General features: G+C 45.9%; 2 protein-coding genes across 3 annotated transcripts; one reads left to right on the top strand and one right to left on the bottom strand.

Moving 5' to 3' along the window:
- Window positions 1–628: 628 nt before the first annotated feature.
- On the bottom strand, window positions 629–9,692 carry TRIM10 (tripartite motif containing 10). Of its 2 annotated transcripts, XM_017862822.1 has the most exons (8): window positions 9,031–9,692; window positions 7,751–7,846; window positions 7,001–7,231; window positions 5,965–5,987; window positions 5,536–5,651; window positions 4,333–4,365; window positions 2,984–3,159; window positions 2,138–2,444 (listed from the first exon to the last, which is right to left on the bottom strand). In XM_017862822.1, the coding sequence occupies exons 1-8, from the start codon at window positions 9,457–9,459 to the stop codon at window positions 2,361–2,363; spliced, it is 1,188 nt and encodes a 395-aa protein (XP_017718311.1). In that variant the 5' UTR covers window positions 9,460–9,692; the 3' UTR covers window positions 2,138–2,360. The 2 variants fall into 2 exon arrangements, with proteins under 2 accessions (XP_017718310.1, XP_017718311.1); XM_017862821.1 differs by having other exon boundaries at window positions 629–3,159.
- Window positions 9,693–11,704: 2,012 nt separating this feature from the next.
- TRIM15 (tripartite motif containing 15) lies at window positions 11,705–22,052 on the top strand. Its single transcript, XM_017862824.1, has 7 exons — window positions 11,705–12,564; window positions 16,573–16,668; window positions 17,685–17,915; window positions 18,626–18,648; window positions 19,878–19,993; window positions 20,353–20,385; window positions 21,192–22,052. The coding sequence occupies exons 1-7, from the start codon at window positions 12,184–12,186 to the stop codon at window positions 21,707–21,709; spliced, it is 1,398 nt and encodes a 465-aa protein (XP_017718313.1). The 5' UTR covers window positions 11,705–12,183; the 3' UTR covers window positions 21,710–22,052.
- Window positions 22,053–22,547: the final 495 nt, after the last annotated feature.

Here is a 22,547-nt window from a genome sequence, read left to right as displayed (position 1 = left end):
CAAGATGGGCATATTAATAACAGCATCTACCTTCCAGGGTTGTTGTGAGGATTAAATGAGTTGATATATACAAATATTTATTATGGTGTTTGGCCAAAATGAGTTCTATGTGTGTTATTGTTATCAACATTTTTGGAATCTCTAGTTCTTCCTACACAACAAGTGGTGACCCCACCAACTCACTCACCCCTGACATAGCTTCTCACGAGGACTGGCTCATGTTGGAAAATCCCATTTTCCTTATTTCTGCTCTTATAATAAACTTACCTATTATTTGAACTAACTTGAGTGGGTCTCACTTCTTTGCAGTAGAAAAGGTTGCTACCATGTAAGCTGTGAAAAATGAGATGTAAACTGTGGATGTTACAAGTGTGCAACAGTCTTTCAGAATCGGAAAGGGCAGCTGGGACTCTGGGGCCTCTAGACTTGAGCACTTCCTGGGGAGGGAACCCAGAGTCCCACTTCCGGCCAGCAGAGCAAGGAGGTTCATTAAGCTGCCTTATCTTGAAGTTACCAGGTTTTAGGATCTATCCACTTCCCTTGTGCTGACTCTGTACTCTGAAAGCAAGTAAACTTCAAGTAAAATTACCCTAAGGGAGAAGCAGGTACTGACAGACCAACATGAGTGTTTTCACTTATGAGCAGTTTTATTTCTCAGTGTAAGACATATAAATTGTTTTCACTGACATATGACTATTAAAAGAAAAATCAAATAATTTAAAAAGAAGAAATATAAATTGTATTTCTGAATCCAAGTCACTTGTGGGGGTGTAGCCAGCATTAAAATAATCACCAGGACCCATGCAGGCATCTCTCTCTGAATGAGGCAGCGCAGCACAGCAGTTAAGAGCTCCTGGGTCAGACACGGATGAACTGGTTGCGTGATCTTGGCTAGTTAGCAAGATAAAGTGACACAAGGTGTGTAAAGCTCCCCAACAGCAAGCCAGGATCTTCATACACATACATTTTAGAGGATAATAGTCCTTTCAAAAGACATGGCTAAAGCCAATACAAATAAACAGAAAAATAGGATCTACTTTTGAGTGGAATCACAGGTTTGGGTGTTTTGGATATGTTTTATCATTATATAGGCACTTGTGTGTGTCTACATTTTTTTGAATATACAACATTTTAATGAGATACTGCACACTTCCAGGGAAAGCAATTCAATCTCTAATCCCTGGCTTCTGATCTCCCCCTCTTTTCTACCTGCTGAGCTAAGGATGAACAATAGAACTTCTCAATTGAATTCTAAGCTTGGGCCTAAGCACGCTGTGCCTTCTGCCTTAGAGACTGCAGCCTGGATGGCTCCCCTCCTCCCAGGACACCCAGTAGGGAGATGACAGAGCATTGTAGTTTACATCTGAGCAGAGTAAACAGAGATGATGTTGAAGAGTCTGTCAGTGAAGGGCATGATTATGCAAAATGAAATACAATATTGAAAAGAAGTAGAAAATAAAACATGGTCACTCTTCCATCCCATTTCTCAGATGTCACTACTGTAGTCGTAACTAGGGTAGTCTCAAGTCTTTAGGCTAAAGGTCATAGGTCATCCAACTTATGCCCTGGCCTTCTTCTGGAATTCTTTTACCTAGCAATTTCTGAGCCCACAGCTGAGCTATTTGTGACCCATTTGCTTCCACTATCTCATTTCTTGACCTCAGATGGTAATCAACTGATCAGGAAGACAATTTCCCCAGGGGCTGAGTGTGGTTCTTGGGTTATGATTTATGGCTATGCCTTATGTCTGCCTGCACCTTCATCTCAGCCAGAAGCAGCACCACCAGGAGGAAGGAGGCAGTGAGTGGTGCCAGCTGGGGATGGCACACATCTGCCCATGAGGACAATGGAGATGACCCAGTGCTCCATGGGTCACAGCTCATCCAGCCAGTTCTCTGCTGTTTCCTCTTCTTAAGATACTTCTTCCCCTCTTTCCCTATTGACCATAGACATCCTTTAGACCACCCTTTTCAGAAAGCCATCCCCCACTCACCCTCTCCCTCCAGGTTGGGCTACGCCCCTTCCCCTGAGCTCCCATAATGCTGTGGTTGGACCTCCCATAGCACCCACCACACTGTGCTGTAATTTCCTCTTTATGTTTCTCTGTCTTCCCAAGAGCTCTTTCAGATACATAACAGGTTTTTAAAATATATATATTTTCAAGTCACCAGTGGCTACCACATTGCTTGGTTCATAGTTAACACAAAATAAATGGTTCTAGAGAATGTGATTACATCAACTCTAACATTATTGGAAGAAAACAAGATGAAAAGAGGTGAGATGTCTTGTTTAAGTCATACAACTGGTTACAAGGCTTCTTCAAGAACCCAGGTCTTCTGACTTCAAATCCAGTGCTCTGTCTATGCAGCTACTTTTGTGCCTAGCAATGATGGTGGTGAGGAGAGCTGGCAGCAGCCTGAGTACCCAGGTACCCTGGCCATCCACTGGGCATTGAAGAAAGGGCTTGATCAGTAGATTGAGTGTCCTCTCCTCTATCCCTTACCAACCGGCCCCATCCCATCTTCTAAAGCAGTCATTTCTATTCCAAGTCGTCCAGGTGACTCAGCCAGGGATCAAGTCCACATGGTTCTTGGGTTGATTTGAGTCCTGTACTTAGAGGAGGGTAGGTAACTGCTCCTTCTCAGGAGCTCAGGGAGAAACTGGACCCTCGGCCCCAGAGCCCAAAGAAGGGAATGACCTTCCTAGTGAAGGAGGCAGTGAAGGTGTAGATGGGCTCTCGGGTGGCAGCATTGGTGAAGGTCACCCAGCCCACCTCATAGTCAAGAGACACCCGCACCTGCCGGGGCTGCTCCTTCAGGGTCAGCCGTGTGGGGAAGGAGCCCAAAGCCGAGACGAAGCCCCAGGCCAGCCTCACAGCCCACACGCCCTCCTCTGGCCGCAGTCGAAGCTCTCCCTTCCGCTGTACATCCTCGCTCACCACGCCCACGGTGCAACTGCCCCCGTGTGCCAGGTCTATACTCACCACCCATGTGTGTCTCCCCCCTGTGATGCCAGTGTGGGCCAGAACACAGGTGGCCCGGTCAAAACGCTGGGGATTGTCTGGCGAGTTCTGCCATTTGTAGGAGAACTGAGCCCGCTGGCGGTCCTCAGACAAGAGGAGCTTGGGGTGGGAAGTCTGAGGGTCTAGAGAAATGTGAGCTGTGGGGATAACCAAAAGGGACAGATGTCAGCAGACATGCTATCACCTCCAAGGAAGGCCTAGAAACTCCCCCTGGGCCCTACCTGTTAGTGTTATTATTACCAAAAACAGGTCTAGTGCCTACATGGACCAACAGTGTGGCATCACCTGGGAACTTGTTTGAAATACACTCTCAGAATCTGCATCCTAACAAGATGCCCAGGTGATTCGTGCACATGTAAAGCCTGAAAAGCCTGCCTCAGAGATGTGAAAGCTCTCGTTTAGTTCCATGTGGTCCTTGGGAAAGTTCTTCTGTTCATCGCAAATTGGTTAGCTTCCAAAGCTGTGTGTGCCAGCTCGGATCTCCTGGGGCCAATACACCACATTCTCCCCTCCTCCCGTCTCTATCCCGGAGTGCAGAGACATTTCCCCCTTCAGTCCAAACTGTATGATTCCTCCCTGCTTTCCTCCCAGGGCACTGGTGACTCATTTATAGTCTTCCCTCCTGGCAGGCTCTCTGGCTCACGCCTGGGTTATTCACTCTGCCTCAGTAATTCTGAAATTGTCAGAGTCTGAGGATCACTTTCTAACACCAAAAGCTGCTGCAGAGCTTTGCATTTTGTTACTTTTAGTATTCATAAATTGAGAAGCTTCCATAAATTTAGGCCCATCCATGGGTTAGAGAACCCCCTCCAACAACTCCGTGACTCCCAGGTTCTTAGGCTGGTTGATTAAGAAACGACAGCCTTGAAGGGGTCCCTTCTGTTCATTTCTTTCCCACCCACAGGCCACCCTCCTTCTGTCATCTGTGAAATGACATCTGAGAGGAAGCAGGGGTTCTTCACAGTTCTAAAGATGTGATTATAAACCCAGATCAAAGTCCCCTTTATCCAGAAAGCATTCCCAGATGGACCTTATCCCATTCTGTGTTAATCTTTCTATCTATTCAACATGTGCAGATCAGGATGTAAGGCTTCTCCTGAGAGCCTTACAAAGAATGTGACACACACCCACACATATATACACACATGTATTCTATACAAGCACATATGTGTATATTTAATATATATGATATGCGTATGTATGCATGGGTGTATATTATGACTATTGTAGTGCTCAGATAGAATCCTGCAAAATTGTCTCTCCTTTTCAAGGACTTCTCATTCTCTCCTATCCTGACATAGGCTGCTTACCTGGCTCATAGTCCAACTCAAAGTGTAGTTTTTCTGTAAAGAAAATAAACCAGGATGAGATTTTATTAGTCTTACAAAACCATCAGACACTTAATGATGAGGAAACTGAGGCCCAGAAGAGGGAAGGGACAACAAGAATGGAAGCTGGAACCCTCCAGGCCAGGGCTCCAAGCATCAGAATCATCTGGAGCGCTTTTGCTAAAACACACCTGTTTCAGATTCAGGTGCTCGGGGGTGAAGCTGAACATCTGTATTTGTGACAAGTTCCTGGGCAATGCTGCTGCTGCTGGGAGCCCCACTGCCCCAGTCCTGAGCAAACAGGGACCATGTCTGCCTTGCTCACCTCTGTACCCACAGAGCCCAGGACATAGTAAATGCTCAAGAAATATCGGCTTAATGAATAGAGAAATGGGTTCATTTATTTATTATTCCACTTGGAAATAATTTTGGGGAGAGTCAAAGGTCAGCCTTTGATTAGAGTAAAATTTCCTTCACTGCCAGGCCACTGGAAATATTTGCAGGAAATGGACTTATGGGAAAAGTCCTTCTAGGGTGACATCACTGTGGATGAGTCATTTAAAAATTGGTGTCATCATTCATTCTGTCACAGTTAGTGAGGAGGTGGTTGGCAGAGAGCCATATCCCATTCTTGACTCTCATTCCAAACCCTCTCCCGCCCCTTACCACCACTCCCTGTTCCGGAAAAGGAAATGGAGCACAGTCCCCGCAGGACCGTCCAACTCTGAGAGCCAGACTAACAGAAGGAAAGTGAGAAGGAGGGAGGGACGGGCCAGCTACCACAGGGTCAAGATAAATACTGTGGCTGGCTATTAATTAACAATGCTCATCATCAAAAACTTATCACGTATTACAAATGTTGCTGTGGGATTTTTTAATTTATTAAGAATGATATACTGTTAATCGTTATCTTTCATATTGCTTAATGACCACCGATCAGATTTGTTGAATTATTTTAAAATCAGTTTAACTTTTTCACCAGAAATATTCACCTTTATTCTCTTTCTTCATCGTTACAGTATCCTAATAGGCAGGTTTTATAAAAATCTGCAAATAAGAAAATCAAGGCACAGGAACGAATAAACCTTGCCAAAGTCACACCTTTCAGCAGTGGAGCGTGGAGTCCACTCCTAAACCCGGGCTTCATGGCCACCTGTGCTCTGTGGAGGCCTGGGGTTCTCTTACCCAGAAACATCTTCATCTCCCTCTGCAGCGGGAGGGCCTGCTGGGGAAAGTCCCGAATCCTCTGGCCCAGCTCTGGGGACACAGCCACTGGTTTCCGGCACTTTCTGGTTTCACATCTAGGGGCACAGAAATGGTTGGGTCTGGGAATTATCATCCTTAATAATGTCTCCAGACTCAGCCGGTCATCTTCTAAAATGGCATGAAGGCGCTAGTTCCTGCAGGCAGACATACTTCCTATGGATGAATCCCACTGCCCATTTTTGGGCATCTTTGGGTACACCTGAGAAGGCATTTGGGTATATAGAGGTTTATACATAAATTTACATTCTTAAGTGAGAATGTTACATACTTGTGTGGCAATAACTAGGCATGCGGTACATGTATGTATATTTATATAGAAAAAGAAAAGAGAGAAACTATATTGCTTACCTTATTAGAGTGCTTCTGATATCCTAGGAGAAAGAGATACCAAGGATTCAGTTTCCAGCTTCTCTTTTCCATTTTCTTTTCTTTCTTTCTTTTTTAAATTTTTATTTTATTTATTTATTTTTTGTTTGTTTGTTTGTTTGTTTGAGAAAGGGTCTCACTCCGGTGCCCAGGCTGGAATACAGTGGCGTGATCACGGCTCACTGCAGCCTCAACCTCCTGGGCTCAAGGGATCCTCCCACCTCAGCATCCTGAGTAGCTGGGACTACAAGGGTGTGCCACCATGCCTGGCTAATTTTTTTTTTTTTTTTTTTTTTTTTTTTGTAGAGACAGAATTTTGTTATGTTGCCCAGGTTCCTCCTACTTTTCTTATGACTGGAAAATACAAAATATATTTCTAGCCCTGGACAGGAAAAGGATACCAGATGTGTAGAGTCACAGAGCATTGGGACTCACCCACCTCTGGGGATCGGAGCCCAAAGCCTTTATTTTTTAGATAAAGATGATGAGGTGACCTTCCCCTGCTCATTAGAGGCAAAGTACGTCTCATACCAAGGTCTCCTGTTTCTCAGTCTGAGGGCATCCTTCTAAGTCATGCTGCCTTTCCTATACCTTGTGGGGACCCCAGTAACTCTCCTCCAGTGTGAGGAAGTGAAATAGACCAGCACAAACTTCCTGACTGGTGGATGGTGACATGTAGGCTATAGAGAATGGTTTGCAATGTGCTTAATACTTTTCAAAGTGTTACTTTCACTTCCATCTCACTGTTGGATCCTCACAAAAGCCCTGTGAAATATTTAAGGGAAGTATCCTCCCTTTTTGGCAGATGGTGGGATGGAGAGGTGGAGACCAGAGAGCAAAAAGTAACCAGGGAACTCTTGGAAAAGCATGAACCAGAATTGAGACCTTCTGGTCCTCTGACCCACCTCCCATCTGGGATACAGAGATGTGTGAGTCAGGGAGACATGACTTAGGCAAGGCAAAGATACAAGAGTCACAGGACAGCACAGGTGGGGCAGGGTTCAGGTTCAAGCCTCACCGTCAGGAGCTCCCTTGCTGGCCTCTCATTCTTCTCCTCCAGTTCTTCAATAAGAGCACTAAACCGGCAGATCTCTCCAGCAACCAGAAAATCAAATTCATCCTGTTGCTTCAAGATGTCTCCATCCAGGCTCTCCAATTGTGCTAAGAGGATGCTCTGCTGTTCCTCTAGAAACTTCCTCAGGTGTGCGAACTCAGAAATCACCTGTTGTCTCTTGGTGGACACCTGAGTCTGAGGGGGCAGGAGGAGAGCCCAAGAGAAAGTTTGCTTCCTTCTTCTCCCTCTGCTCCTCTTCCTCCTACCCTGTCCCCAGGTAGATCTGGAACTGCGTCATGGTTTCCTTTTCACCTGTCATCCCACTTCAAGGGGCAAGACTCACAGTGCTGTCTCAGCACCATCTGCTGCAGCTTCTAAAAGGGGTAGGGCTTAGAGGAGGTATAGGAGGAGGTGGTGGGGACACCCTACCTCCTGTCTTGTATGAAAAGCACATTATGTGCACAGCCCTGAGCTACTTGTCACAGTCTCATTTAATACTTACAGTAATTCAATGAGATCATGATGATTTTTACTCTCCATTTTACAGATAAGTAAACTGAAGTTGGAGAGTTGCTCGAGGTCATAGAGTTAGTGTCAGAGTCAGGATTTAAACTCATAATAACTTCAAAGCCCTATAATCTATGTTGCCTCAGTTTCAGGAAGACATTGGACCCTGAGGAAGGGGAGGAACCTGGGGAGGGGGTGATGACTTACCAGGAGGACTTGCATCCTTTTATTTTCTCTTGACTGGATTTCTTGAATCTCCTCTCTCTCTTTTCTTAGACATTTAAGACACTTATGTATTTGTTCCTGAGGAGAAGGAACATAAAATACTCAAGATGGATATCGATTTGTTCAGGGTTGTATTGTCATCTGACCCTCTGCCTCCAGGAATGAAATGGCCCCAGGAGAGGAGTCTCTTCCTTAGCTGACAATCCCCGAGCCTTCACCGCCCTGACAGCTTAGTCCCTTTAGGTCTTGTTCCTCTTGATTTGTCTCCAAGACTTTGGGTCAGGACTTTCCCCTTTATCCTGTGCCACTAGAGGCTGTGACTTGGTTTTCCCACTTGAGTCTTTCTTCAGGTTAAACATTCTATCATGTTTTGCTTCGGGTAAGTGGTATCTGGGGTCTGTCCTGAGTTTGATATGCCCTGCACCGAAATCATTCCAGTTTCCGACACATCCCAAAGGAACATGTGTAAATAATAACCCTCCCTTGTTACTGGAATCAATTATCTGTGTATGACTCCAAAGGGGAGAAGAAACTTGGGTAATGTAAAAATGATTGATAAATTGTTTTCAAAATTATTTGCTCCAGAATAGAGTTAGGAACAGGTACACACACATTATAAATACGTGTATTCAAAGATAAATTAGAATTCTCACTATCAGTTGCTAATTAACTAATTAAGACATCCACACACAGACTTGTACTAAAACACAATTCATAAACACAATGCATAAACAACTAAAACTAGCACACACTCATTTAATGACAGATAAAATGTCATGCCACATATATTTACCCAACCTGAATATATGTAAACATGAATTTTTCACAAACAGGAGCTCTGAGTTACACCCACACACTCAAATACATACATACTCAGACTCCCACACAAACACACCAGACACACTTCTAAACATGCAAATGTTAACACATATACACACTGTTTGTACAACCATTCCCTCAGATACAAACTTCAGACACACCTGATCCATGGCACAGACATACACACTCATGTTTTGGTCACTCATTCATTCAACAAGTATTTGTTGAACTCCCATTATCTGCTGGCCACAAGTGAACACAGAACACACTCAAAAAAACATAAAACATAAACATAATTTTCCATGCCTGGGTCTATTGCCTGGGTGATCATGTAAGTAAGGAGAAAGAATTTGGCCTCCGGGTGGCCTAAATAATCCACAACTCTGCTGTTTCTCTTAGTCCTATCCAGTCCACCCTGGGATCCCCCAGTTCCCCTTTCCTACCCTATAGGGAGCCGCCGCATCCTCCAGGAAGCGCATGGTGTGGGCAGCGTGCTCTCCAGCCGCCCGGCACACCACGCACAACTGCATCTCATCATCCTCACAGAAGAAGTAGATCTTCTCTCCGTGCTCCTGGCAGGCATCCTCCTCTCCCAAACCCAGTGTGGACACCAGCTGGAGGCGCTCAATGTTCTCCACCACATTAGCCAGCTGCCAGTTGGGCCGGAAGCTCCCAGGACGGAAGGGTTCTTTGCAGAGTGGGCAAGTAGGGGACTCCTCTAGGTCTGGGCCTGGGATCTCACAGTAGCGAGTAAGGCAGCCCCGGCAGAAGTTGTGGCCGCAGTCAATAGTGACCGGCTCCCTCAGGGTACCCTGGCAGATGGGGCAGTTGACTTCATCTGCCAGGCTGGTCACAGAGGCAGCAGAGGCCATGCTGCTATGGCTTCCTCAAGGCCACCCTCCCTGCTTGGCCATGGGGGAAGGGCTGGGCCACACACTCACACACCCACATGTGCACATGGCTGGACACAGGTACATATTAAATATGCACCAGCACCCATATCATCACACACTTGCATATCTGGCAACCAGGATTCTATTCTGCCAACAGCAGAGATGGGAAATAGCAGAGGAGAGGAAGGAAGAGGGGCTCACAGCATTTCAGAGGTGATCTTAGATGACCATAACCAGGGGCTGGCCATTCCTTTCTGTCCATCCAGATACACTCACAGCAGAAGGAAAGTGGTGATATGTCAGCTGTCCACTGTCAAAAGAAATATTCTTTTGGGGGCAGGTGGGAGACTGGGTCACAGAGTGGAGACGCCACTCCAGCCTTCCTGCAATATGGCCAGCTGTCTCCAAAGAGATTGGAGATATCAGCCAGCCCAGGGCTTGCCCATCAGCAAGCAGGAGAGTGTGAGGCTCAGATAAGGTCCTTGTGCCAGGGAGTACACTGCACCAGCAACTCAAATGGTGATGCCTCAACTGGCCTGCTGCAAGCCTCAAAAGAGGCTGGAATATTCCCTATGTTGGGGAGGAGAAAGAAAACCAGCAATGGCCAGAATTTATTTACAATGACGGCACATCTTACATTGATATAAGCAATTTAAAAGTATGATCTTATTTTTGTGTCTGCTCTGCAACATCAGTGCTATTAGGATCTCCATTTTATAAATGAGAAAGCTGAGGCCCAGCCAGGTTATTCAGCTTGCCCAAGCCACACAAGTAAGAAGGTGAGTGACCGTAAATAATTTGCTGTCAGATCTATGTCTTCCAAGCAATGCCATTCAACATAAATGCAATGTGAGCCACATATGCAATTTAAAATTTCCTAGTAGCCATACAAAAATAGTCTAAACAGGTGAAAGTAATTTTAATGATGTTTTTTATTTGGTCCTATATTTCCAAAATATTATCATTTCAATATGTGATCCTTATAAAAAGTTATTAATAAGATATTTTACATTTTTTTAATTTGTGCAAAGCCTTTGAAATCCAGTGTGTAGGTCAGGCGCGGTGACTCATACCTGTAATCCCAGCACTTTGGGAGGCCGAGGTGGGTGGATCAAAAGGTCAGGAGATCGAGACCATCCTGGCTAACATGGTGAAACCCTGTCTCTACTAAAAATACCAGAAAAAATTAGCCGGGCGTGGTGGTGGGCATCTGTAGTCCCAGCTACTCGGGAAGCTGAGGCAGGAGAATGGTGTGAACCCAGGAGGCAGAGTTTACAGTAAGCCGAGATCACACCAATGCACTCCAGCCTAGACAACAGAGCAAGACTCCATCTCAAAAAAAAGAAAAAGAAAAAGAAAAAAAAAAATCCGGTGTGTATTTTATATATACAGCACGCCGCCATTCAGACCGGCCACATTTCAGTGCTCAGTAGACACGTGTGACTGGTGGCTCCTGTATTGGACAAATTGGCTCCTGGGCTGCACTCGTGGCAGGAAGCGCAGAGATCGGGTGGGAAAGGGAGGAGATAAAGTGATTAGAGTAAAAAGGGAGCAACCACAAGGGTCTAGGCTGATCACCCAGTGGGAGAATGTGGGAAGGCCTGGTTTTATCCACAGATGTGAGTGCGTGGATGGACTGTGGCAGCTGATCTTGGTCCTGGCGTGGGGTGTGGGAGGAGCATAGGGCTTTACTCCAGGAGACTGGGTTCCTCCCTGACATGATACTTTCTAGCCCTGTGACCTCTGGAAAGTCACTTTACATTTGGAAAGTCAGTTTACATCTCTTTCTCTGTAAAATGAAGGTAATAATGTTTGCCTAGAGGGTTATTAAAATTGAATGTAGTGATATAAAAATACTAAACCCTAGATAAATGTGGCTGAAACTGTTTATCTTTTTGACTAATCATTTTCTAACGTGTATCAACATAAATCATTTGCATTACGGTTTCTTGCCTTCTCCCTGCTACAGTAAAAAATAAATAAATAAATAAATAAATAAGATCGTCCAGTGTTACCCGAATCCCTGCGGGGACTGTTGTGCCAGGTGGCGGGGGATTTGGGACCGTAGGAGGGGCCACCATGGGCAGATGTGGTGAGGGAGGAAAGGGGAGAAGAGGGGTCCCGATGAGCAATCCTTACACCCGACCCGCAGTGTGGAAACAGCGTCCCGCCCACACACTTCCCACAGAGTCTCCCGAAGTCCACACCTCTCACTCCAGACTGGACTTTGATGCTGTGGGCACGCCTCAAAGCTAGAAGTTTATGGCACCCACCTGCTCAATCTGACAGGAAGCGTCTGCTACCCAGTTCTCCCCAGCCACTGTGGTCTAGAGATTCCAGGAAACCCCAGTTCCCTGTGACCTCATGGTGTGTTCTGTTCTCCACCCTAGTGACCAGAAGGAGCCAGGAGTAAAGAACTGGTTTACTTAGCCGCCACTGGGAAATTCTGGGTAATTCAAGACGCCCTGGAATTTGGACCCACTCCGCTGATAGGTGGTGGCCAGGGTTCTAGGGAGCACAAGAGGCGGAGCCAGGTGGCTTCCTGTGCTGGCGTTCCTGTCTCTCTCTCCTCTCTCTCTCTCTCTCTCTGCCTTGCAGCCCTTTACCTCTGCGATTCGTGTAAGTGTGACTCGATTTCAGCGAAAGGGAATTCGCGTGGTCTGAGAAGGAGGCCGGAGTGGACGGGCTGGGGAAGGCACCGTGATGCCCTCAACCCCGTCCCTGAAGGTGGTCCACGAGCTGCCCGCCTGTACCTTCTGTGTGGGGCCGCTGGAGGATGCGGTGACCGCTCCCTGTGGACACACCTTCTGCCGGCTCTGCCTCCCCACGCTCTCCCAGATGGGGGCCCAGTCCTCGGGCAAGATCCTGCTCTGCCCGCTCTGCCAAGAGGAGGAGCAGGCAGAGACTCCCATAGCCCCTGTGCCCCTGGGCCCGCTGGGAGAGACTTACTGCGAGGAGCATGGGGAGAAGATCTACTTCTTCTGTGAGAACGACGCCGAGTTCCTCTGTGTGTTCTGCAGAGAAGGTCCCACCCATCAGGCGCACACCGTGGGATTCCTGGACGAAGCCATTCAGCCCTACCGGGTAAGAAGTGTGACTTTACCTAGGGCCTATTTGGGGCAGGATGATGTCCTGTTACGATGGGAGGAAATCAGGTGGGGATCTGGATGAAAGACCTGGCTTCCACATCAGGGAACCCTAAGGTTATAGGGACTTTCCAGGCATTCCCAGCCTGAAGGCAGATAGGCTCCACTCGGATGTGTACTAGTTCCTGGTCTGGGGGGAACTTCAGCTCCAGCTCTCAGAGGACACCTCAGAGATGGAGTGCAAAGAACTGTAGCCTTGGCTTCACTCACTATGGAAAGAAAGCTGCAGTGCAAGTGGAATCTTCTGCAGATTATGGGCAGGGTGAGTTTGTTCTCCCAGGATCTAGACTGGAAATGGGATTTCTAGGGCCCTGACTGCCAGGGCACAGAGGGGAGGGAGGAGCTGGGGAACCTGCTAGCACTGCTCTCCTTCTTGAGAAAGGGAGGGCAGCAGTCATCCAGAATTGTGAGAATTTCCCATCTGATCTTGGGGCATTTTCCCATCAGCCTCTCAGATCTCTCTCTTGTCAACCAGTCACCAGGTCTGGAAGTGGTTTCCTTAGAAACATCTCCCAAATCTTTAATTCTGCCTTATCCTGTCAGCCAGGTTCTCCCTATCTCTTGCCCAGACTTTGCAGTCTCAACTGCATTCCCTGTCTCCATTCCCACCCTTTCCAGTCACCTTCCAATCCGCTGGGAGACAGATCCTCGTAAAACACAAAGTCACTCCTCTGCTCAAAATCCTCCCATGTATCCCTAGTGCCCAAAGAAAGTCCAGTGTCTTTAGCAAGACATTCAAGGCCCTTTGTAGTTGGGATCCTTCCTCCCCGTCCTGCCTCATCGCTCAGCCACCCTCCTCAAGGCACCATATGTCTAGCCAGACTGAGCTGCGTTTGCTGTTATTTTCCTGAACTGTCTTATTCATTCCTGCTTCCAGTACTTTTGAACATAGTCTCTTCCTCCTAGAATACTCTTCTCCCCTTCTTCCACCTCTCTCTTTTAAGTTTACAATTCAGGGCACTAGGTCCTCTTCTTTTATACAAAATTTTAAGTTATGCTTTAAGTTCTGGGATACATGTGCAGAACATGCAGGTTTGTTACATAGGTATACACGGGCCATGGTGGTTTGCTGCACCCATCAACCCATCATCTACATTAGATAGTTCTCCTAATGCTATCCTTCCCCTAGCCTCCCATGACCTGACAGGNAGACATTCAAGGCCCTTTGTAGTTGGGATCCTTCCTCCCCGTCCTGCCTCATCGCTCAGCCACCCTCCTCAAGGCACCATATGTCTAGCCAGACTGAGCTGCGTTTGCTGTTATTTTCCTGAACTGTCTTATTCATTCCTGCTTCCAGTACTTTTTGAACATAGTCTCTTCCTCCTAGAATACTCTTCTCCCCTTCTTCCACCTCTCTCTTTTTAAGTTTACAATTCAGGGCACTAGGTCCTCTTCTTTTATACAAAATTTTTAAGTTATGCTTTAAGTTCTGGGATACATGTGCAGAACATGCAGGTTTGTTACATAGGTATACACGGGCCATGGTGGTTTGCTGCACCCATCAACCCATCATCTACATTAGATAGTTCTCCTAATGCTATCCTTCCCCTAGCCTCCCATGACCTGACAGGCCCTGATGTGTGATGTTCCCCTCCCTGTGTCCATGTGCTCTCATTGTTCAACTCCCACTTACAAGTGAGAACATGTGGTGCTTGGTTTTCTATTCTTGTGTTAGTTTGCTGAGAATGATGGTTTCCAGCTTCATTCATGTCCCCGCAAAGGACATGAACTCATCCTTTTTTATGGCTGCATAGTATTCCATGGTGTATATGTGCCACGTTTTCTTTATCCAGTCTATCATTGATGGGCATTTGGGTCGGTTCCAAGTCTTTGCTATTGTGAACAGTGCTGCAATAAACATACGTATGCATGTGTATTTATAGCAGCATGATTTATAATCCTTTGAGTATATACCCAGTAATGGGATTGCTGGGTCAAATGGTATTTCTGGTTTTAGATCCTTGAGGAGTCACTACACTGTCTTCCACAACGGTTGAACTAATTTACACTCCCACCAATAGTGTAAAAGCATTCTTATTTCTCCACTTCGTCTCCAGAATTTGTTGTTTCCTGACTTTTAATGATCGCCATTCTAATTGATATGAGATGGTATTTAATTGTGGTTTTGATTTACATTTCTCTAATGACCAGTGATGATGAGNCCAGCTTCATTCATGTCCCCGCAAAGGACATGAACTCATCCTTTTTTATGGCTGCATAGTATTCCATGGTGTATATGTGCCACGTTTTCTTTATCCAGTCTATCATTGATGGGCATTTGGGTCGGTTCCAAGTCTTTGCTATTGTGAACAGTGCTGCAATAAACATACGTATGCATGTGTATTTATAGCAGCATGATTTATAATCCTTTGAGTATATACCCAGTAATGGGATTGCTGGGTCAAATGGTATTTCTGGTTTTAGATCCTTGAGGAGTCACTACACTGTCTTCCACAACGGTTGAACTAATTTACACTCCCACCAATAGTGTAAAAGCATTCTTATTTCTCCACTTCGTCTCCAGAATTTGTTGTTTCCTGACTTTTTAATGATCGCCATTCTAATTGATATGAGATGGTATTTAATTGTGGTTTTGATTTACATTTCTCTAATGACCAGTGATGATGAGCTTTTTTTGTGTGTTTGTTGGCCGCATCAATGTCTTCTTTTGAGAAGTATCTGTTCATATCCTTCACCCACTTTTTGATGGGGTTGTTTGTTTTTTTCTTGCAAATTTGTTTAAGTTCTTTGTAGATTCTAGATATCAGCCATTTGTCAGATGGATAGATTGCAGTTTTTTTTCTCCCATTCTGTAGGCTGCCTGTTCACTCTGATGATAATTTTTTTGCTGTGCAGAAGCTCTTTAGTTTAGATCCCATTTGTCAATTTTGGCTTTTGTTGCCATTGCTTTTGGTGTTTTAGTCATGAAGTCTTTGCCCATGCCTATGTCCTGAATGGTATTGCCTAGGTTTTCTTCTAGGGTTTTTATGGTTTTAGGTCTTATATTTAAGTCTTTAATCCATCTTGAGGTAATTTTTATATCAGGTGTAAGGAAGGAGTCCCGTTTCAGTTTTCTGCATATGGCTAGCCAGTTTTCGCAACACAATTTATTAAACAGGGAATCCTTTCCACATTGCTTGTTTTTGTCAGGTTTGTCAAAGATTAGATGGTTGTAGATGTATGGAGTTATTTCTGAGGCCCCTATTCTGTTCCATTGGTCTATATGTCTATTTTGGTACCAGTACCATGCTGTTTTGGTTATTATAGCCTTGTAGTATAGTTTGAAGTCAGGTAGCATGATGCCTCCAGCTTTGTTCTTTTTGCTTAGGATTGTCTTGGCTATGTGGGCTTGTTTTTGGTTCCATATGAAATATAAAGTGTTCTTTTCTAATTCTGTGAAGAAAGTCAATGGTAGCTTGATGGGGATAGCATTGAATCGATAAATTACTTTGGGCAATATGGCCATTTTCACAATATTGATTCTTCCTATCCATGAACGTGGAACGTTTTTTCCGTTTGTTTGTGTCCTCTCTGATTTCCTTGAGCAGTGGTTTGTAGTTCTCCTTGAAGAGGTCCTTCACATTCTGTGGGCACTAAGTCCTTTTCTCTCCCTGTCTATTCAACTGGAAATTTATCTTATCTTTCAAGGTGCACTGTAAATGTTATCTGCTTTCCAAACCTTCCCTTAGGCCTACAGGCAGAGCTGTCCTCTGTGTTCCCATCTTACTGTGTGTACCTCTGGACTACTGCATTTATCTATCTGTATTTTAACCACTTGACACTGACTTCTTCCTGAGATAGTGATCTCTCTTTAGGTATAAGGACTGGGCCTTTTCCACCTTTGAATCCCTCAGCACTTACCAGTGTGCCCAAGATGCGATAGCTAATAATTGTGAGTTGAATTATTAATTCAGTCACCTCTATACACCCATTCTTCTCTCCATAGGATCGTCTCAGGAGTCGACTGGAAGCTCTGAGCATGGAGAGAGATGAGATTGAGGATGTAAAGTGTCGAGAAGACCAGAAGCTTCAAGTGCTGCTGGTACAGGCCACTTCACTGGCTACCTTTTCCTTTGAAGGTTTTCTTAAGAGATTCTGGGGAAACCTGTTGGCTGGTATCTGTTTCCTGGCAAACTGTTCTCATTCACCTTCCTGTGGCTGCACAAAGGCATTTGGGATCTCAGACCATGGGCACTAGAAGTGGTTCTGATGCCTTGCAATCCAAGATCCATCTTATATATCACATTTTACAGAGCAGAAAACTGAGGTCCAGAAAAGCAATGCTCCCAAGGCCACATAGCAAAGTGCAATTTCATAATGAACCTGGATTTCTTGACCCTTAATTCATTGTTCTTTCCATCCTAGTCTGTCTGCCTGAACACACCACTTTCAGATGGGAAGCTTGGGGTCAGAAGGTGTATATTAGTGTCTGGATTCTAGTCCTGACCACAGGCTGACCTTGAGGACAGTAGGCTGATGGTGTGGCTACATCTGGGTCCCTCATGCCTCTTTTTTCATGCTATAAAGTTATGGAGGAATCGCAGTGTGGGGATTTCTAGTACCTTGACCAAGGAGAGAGTGTGGGGACAAAACAACTTCTCCACCATCCCCTCAGCTCTCATCAAACTATGCCCTGTAGTTGGTGATTTCCATGGCTAAAACCAAAATTACACACTCTCCCACTAAGTTGTGTTGACTCATATCACAACTTCCTTTTGCCTCTAAGAAATGACTACAGTCTTCCCCCCTAACTTTAAGAAGGTATAGTAGGGTTAAGATGGTATTGTAGTTGTGGAAATATTTTTGAAAAGTTCAACGTAATTCTGAGAGCATAATGTAGTATTATTATCAGAATCTCTAGCTAAGACAGTAGCACAGTCCTCATCACTTGTAAGTTCATCCTGAGACCTATCTACTTCTAGGTGTATTAGTAAATAGAATAAGTTTTGAAACTAGTTACTCTCTATCCCTGTTAATCAAGAACAAATATATAGATGATCATCCTGGAAGCTATCTCTGAGCCCCTTCCTAATCATGTCTACTTTTTATCCCTTGCAGACTCAGATTGAAAACAAGAAGCATCAGGTAGAAGCAGCTTTTGAGAGGCTGCAGCAGGAGCTGGAGCAACAGCGGTGTCTCCTGCTGGCCAGGCTGCAGGAGCTGGAACAGCAGATTTGGAAGGAGAGGGATGAATATATCACAAAAGTCTCTGAGGAAGTCACCCGGCTTGGAGCCCAGGTCAGGGAGCTGGAGGAGAAGTGTCAGCAGCCAGCAAGTGAGCTTCTACAAGTGAGAGACACCTCATTACTTCATGTGATACGAGAGGGACTCCATGGGGAAGGGGGTGGGCACCATGCTGTGGGCTGGAGAGAAGCAGGAAAGGGAAGTGGAGAGAGGTTAAGGGAGTGCAGACCCAGAGGGGCTGGAGAATTGCCCAAGTCATACACTGTGGTCATGTTAAGGGCTTTAGGGTCAGACAGTCTTGGATTTGAATGTTGGCTCTTCTAATCGTGTGACTTGACTGAGTCTCTTAACCTCTCTAAGCATGGGGAAAATAATAGCACCTCCCTCATAAAGTTGTTGCAGAATTATAAGAAACAATCCATGTAAAATGCTTGGCATGGTTACTGGTACACAGAAAGAACTCAATAACTGGTGTCTGCTGTGGTTGTGAATATGTGATCCTGGTTCATATCAGGTCCAGCTGATAAATGAAGACAGGCCCCTGCTCTCCACCACCTCCTAATCATTGCAGACACAACCCACCCCCACGATAAGGCTGAAACAGGGAAACCAGCACAAATGAACTGACTACAGAGACCCAAATTAGTAAGAAAACATGGTGTTAAAGAACAATCTAATGAGTAGGTAATTAAACAGGACAACTCTCTGCAGAAGGACAGTTTTGAGCTCATATTTTAAGGAAAAAAGGATGTACAGAATCCCTGACAGGAAGGACTTATGGAAACTAAAGGTATGTTCTTGTCTTTCTTTTGTAGGACGTCAGAGTCAACCAGAGCAGGTAGGGCCCACTCCCCAGTCCTGCCTCCTTTTACTCAACATCAAGACTGAAGGCGAAGGGGCAGGGTCACTTACTGTCACCCACTTACTTCCCCTCTTCCAGGAAAGCAAAGGCACTCTGGCAGACACATTGTCTCATTCAACCATCCACAAACAGTCCAAACTCACTAAAGATTTGCGTTCTAAAGGTTCATTTTAAATTGGTTGGTATTGGGGACACATTTTCCCCTAGAAGTGAAGTTATAAATAATAATCATGTTTTAGGTTGATACAGGAACATTTATTTAATCTATGAAATTATTAGTACTTGAGTCAGTATCTAACACCATTTAAAATGTAATTCAAAGGAGGAATACTTTCTGTAGACTGTGAGAAGCATGGAGACCGGGAATACCAACCTGTTCTTTCATTCATTCATTTTTTACACACATCTCTGGTTTCCTTCAGGATTTTCTAATGCTACTGTAAAAGGACAGCCACCAGGAGCCAGAGGCATTGTAAATGCATGGCCTTTTCCTTTCCTTTCTGCTATAAGCATTAGTAGTCTGCACTGAGATGAGGAGAGGTGTAGTGACTAGGGAATACTTGTCACGTGCTTTGTGCCTATTTACATGCAGGGAAGATAAACCCAGGGTCCATGAATCAGGAAGTGTCTCCAAACATGCTTTTCAAAGAGCATTAGAGGTTTAGATCTAGAAGGGCTTGGGGATCTTCCAGCCTGATGAAGAAACTCAGACGCAGGGGGTGAAGAGGTAGCGCAGCAAGTCTCTAATGAGGACTGAGCTGGGACCAGAATCAGGAGTTTTTTTCATTGCAATACGTATTTTCGTTTATCCTTTTTTTCTTCCCTTTTAGCCTCTTTTCCTTTACAAATAGCAGCATACACAAGGGTAGTTTAAGGCTGTTTCCAAATGGTACCCTGTTGCCCTCTAGAGGTCAAAAGGGGTAATGATCTCTGTCCCTCGGCCCCGACAGACCCAAACATTCTCCTAAAGGGGCCTACCTCCAATTCTTGAGAAGTAATTATCGTTAGTTCCTCTTAGGTTTAACTGAAATGCCTACTACTTTAGTAACTACACATTTCCAGCAAAAGTAAAGAAACGATACTCAATCTGATTATTCACCACAGACGCCAAGATCATTCTTCAGTCTGATTTTAGCCTCACTTGGTCTCACCCAAACATTTGTTTTTGGAATTTGGACCTAACTGGTTACCAAACCTGTCTGCAGGTGTGAGATGAAGACTTTTGTGAGTCCTGAGGCCATCTCTCCTGACCTTGTCAAGAAGATCCGTGATTTCCACAGGAAAATACTCACCCTCCCAGAGATGATGAGGATGTTCTCAGGTAAAGGGGAAGGGGCCGCAGTTTTCCCCAGTCCCGTTAGCTGCCCTCCTGCCTTCCACCCATCTCCATCCTTCTCTGCCCTCGAAACCCGGCTCAAGACCTCTTCCCTCCCCAGAGCCTTCCCTTAGTGATCTCAATTAATTCAGGGGACCATTCCCAGAGCATCTCCTCCACTCCCTAAGGACAGGTGTGGGACTGAGATGCCAGGAGGGTGAGGACCACTTCTCCTCCACTAGACCACAGCAGAAGCCAAGGCTTCTGTCCTCATCTTCACATTGTACTCAAGACACCTTGCCCCTGGGGGTGCCTATAAGAAGTAATAAGTCACAGATCTCTCTTTCTATTTCTGCTTCCCTCAGAAAACTTGGCGCATCATCTGGAAACAGATTCAGGTAAACAGCTTGGGACTTGGGGAGTCATTCTTCCATTCACCCATTCAATCCATGGCAGCAAACAGAGCAATAAAATGCATGAATTCTGGAGCTTCATTGCTTGAGTTCTCTGAGACACTGGGCAAGTTATTAAGCCTCTGTCCCACAATATTTTCTTCATCAGTAAAATGAAAAAAAAAGAAAAGAAAAAGGTACTGTACCTGTCCCATAAGTAGCTGTGAGGACTAAATGAATTAACACATGCAGAGAGCTTGGTGTATTACCTGACTCATAGTAAGTGCTCAATTAATGTCATCTACTTGTATAGATATTACTGGTTGAAAAATACTTATCAAGTCCTAGTTTTTTGAGCAGTATTGTGCTGGACTCTTTATTGATTTGAACAAATGTGCAATTTTTTTTAAAATCACATATATTTTTAAATTGGTGCTTAATTTAGAAATTGTTTCCATAAGCATCACCTCACTCACTCTGGTATAGATCAGTGCTTTTCAAACTTAATATGCAGAAAGGTCTCCTAGGGATCCTGTTAAAATGCAGATTCTGATTTAGTAGGGTAGGATGGGGCCCAATATTCTGCATTTCTAACAAGCTCCCAGGCAATGGGGATGCTGCTGGTCCCTCCCTCTGCACTTTGAGAAGCAAATCCTTACAGCACCACTGGCTGATTAGGTAGAAGGGCGGTTCAGAGCCCAATGGCAGGCTGCCCAATTCCAGTATTCCTTCTGCCTCCCACGCGCGTGGCCTGCTCTAGGAACATCTGTGGTTGCTGCCCGCTGTTGATGTCTGCGCTCTCCTCCCTCTAGGGGTCATCACTCTGGACCCTCAGACCGCCAGCCGGAGCCTGATTCTCTCGGCAGACAGGAAGTCAGTGAGGTACACCCGGCAGAAGAAGAACCTGCCAGACAGCCCTCTGCGGTTCGACGGCCTCCCGGCGGTGCTGGGCTTCCCGGGTTTCTCCTCGGGGCGCCACCGCTGGCAGGTTGACCTGCAGCTCGGCGACGGCGGCGGCTGCATGGTGGGGGTGGCCGAGGAGGGGGTGAGAAGAAAGGGGGAGATGGGCCTTAGCGCCGAGGACGGCTTCTGGGCCGTGATCATCTCGCACCAGCAGTGCTGGGCCAGCACTTCCCCGGGCACCGACCTGCAGCTAAGCGAGATGCCGCGCTATGTGGGCGTCACCCTGGACTACGAGGCCGGACGGGTGACCCTCCTCAACGCCCAGACCCAGGAGCCCATCTTCACCTTCGCTGCCTCTTTCTCCGGCAAAGTCTTTCCTTTCTTTGCCGTCTGGAAAAAGGGTTCCTGCCTTACCCTGAAAGGCTGAAGTGGGGCGCGCGAAGGGCGGCGAAGCGGAGACAGCGGCTCCCTGGGATCCAGCTCCGCCCCTGGCCAGCGCGCGGCCCGCGTGAGGCGAAAGGACAGGAGACTTGAGTCTCGAACAGCGGTTGTTTATACTTTATTTATCTTAGGCCCTCAGCTCCCTGACGTCCTGAGCCTCTCCGGGACGCTCCGGCCTTCTCTGCATATCTGAGTGCAGAACCACAGGCGGGTTCAGCTGTGCCTAGGGCAACAGCCAACCTAGGAGCCAGCGGGCTTTCAGGGAAAAAACAGAGAAAGAGATCTAAAATAAAATGTTTAAACTGTTTCAAAATAATCATCGTGGGAAATCCAGGGTTTTGCTGGACTTGCACTAATTTATACAGTTAACTTCGTACTTTGACACACACCTGAAGATGCCTCCACCTTTGTAAGGCTTAGGGCCTCTTCATCAGCTCTGGGTGGACCCCAGGGCCCCTTCCTTTCCTTCCCCTTCTGGTCATTTCTCTAGACTTGTAGAGAGTGCCCTAAGAAAGTGTGACTCACAGACCTCTGGATTCCATATGCCCAATTCGTGCTGATGGGACTGAAGGAAAGGCTTAAATCCAATGGAATCTGCCTGTGTTGGCAATTTAGGGCCGAGATGGCTGGAGGGAGTAGAAGCAGAGAGGAAGGGTGATGATCCCTCTGTGACCAAGACACAATCTTGCCCCTTCTTTTAGTCAGGACACCCCTGATGACAGACTGTGGGACAATCACCAGGCCCCACTGTTTAATAAAATGAGGCTTTTGCTCAGGTCTAACCTCTCAAATATTTGTTATTATTGCAGTTATTATGTGGACAC

The sequence above is a fragment of the Rhinopithecus bieti genome, unplaced genomic scaffold (genome assembly GCF_001698545.2).
Source record: "Rhinopithecus bieti isolate Rb0 unplaced genomic scaffold, ASM169854v2 scaffold_64503, whole genome shotgun sequence".
NCBI lineage: Eukaryota > Metazoa > Chordata > Mammalia > Primates > Cercopithecidae > Rhinopithecus > Rhinopithecus bieti.
This window is presented reverse-complemented; position numbering and strand designations above follow the sequence as displayed.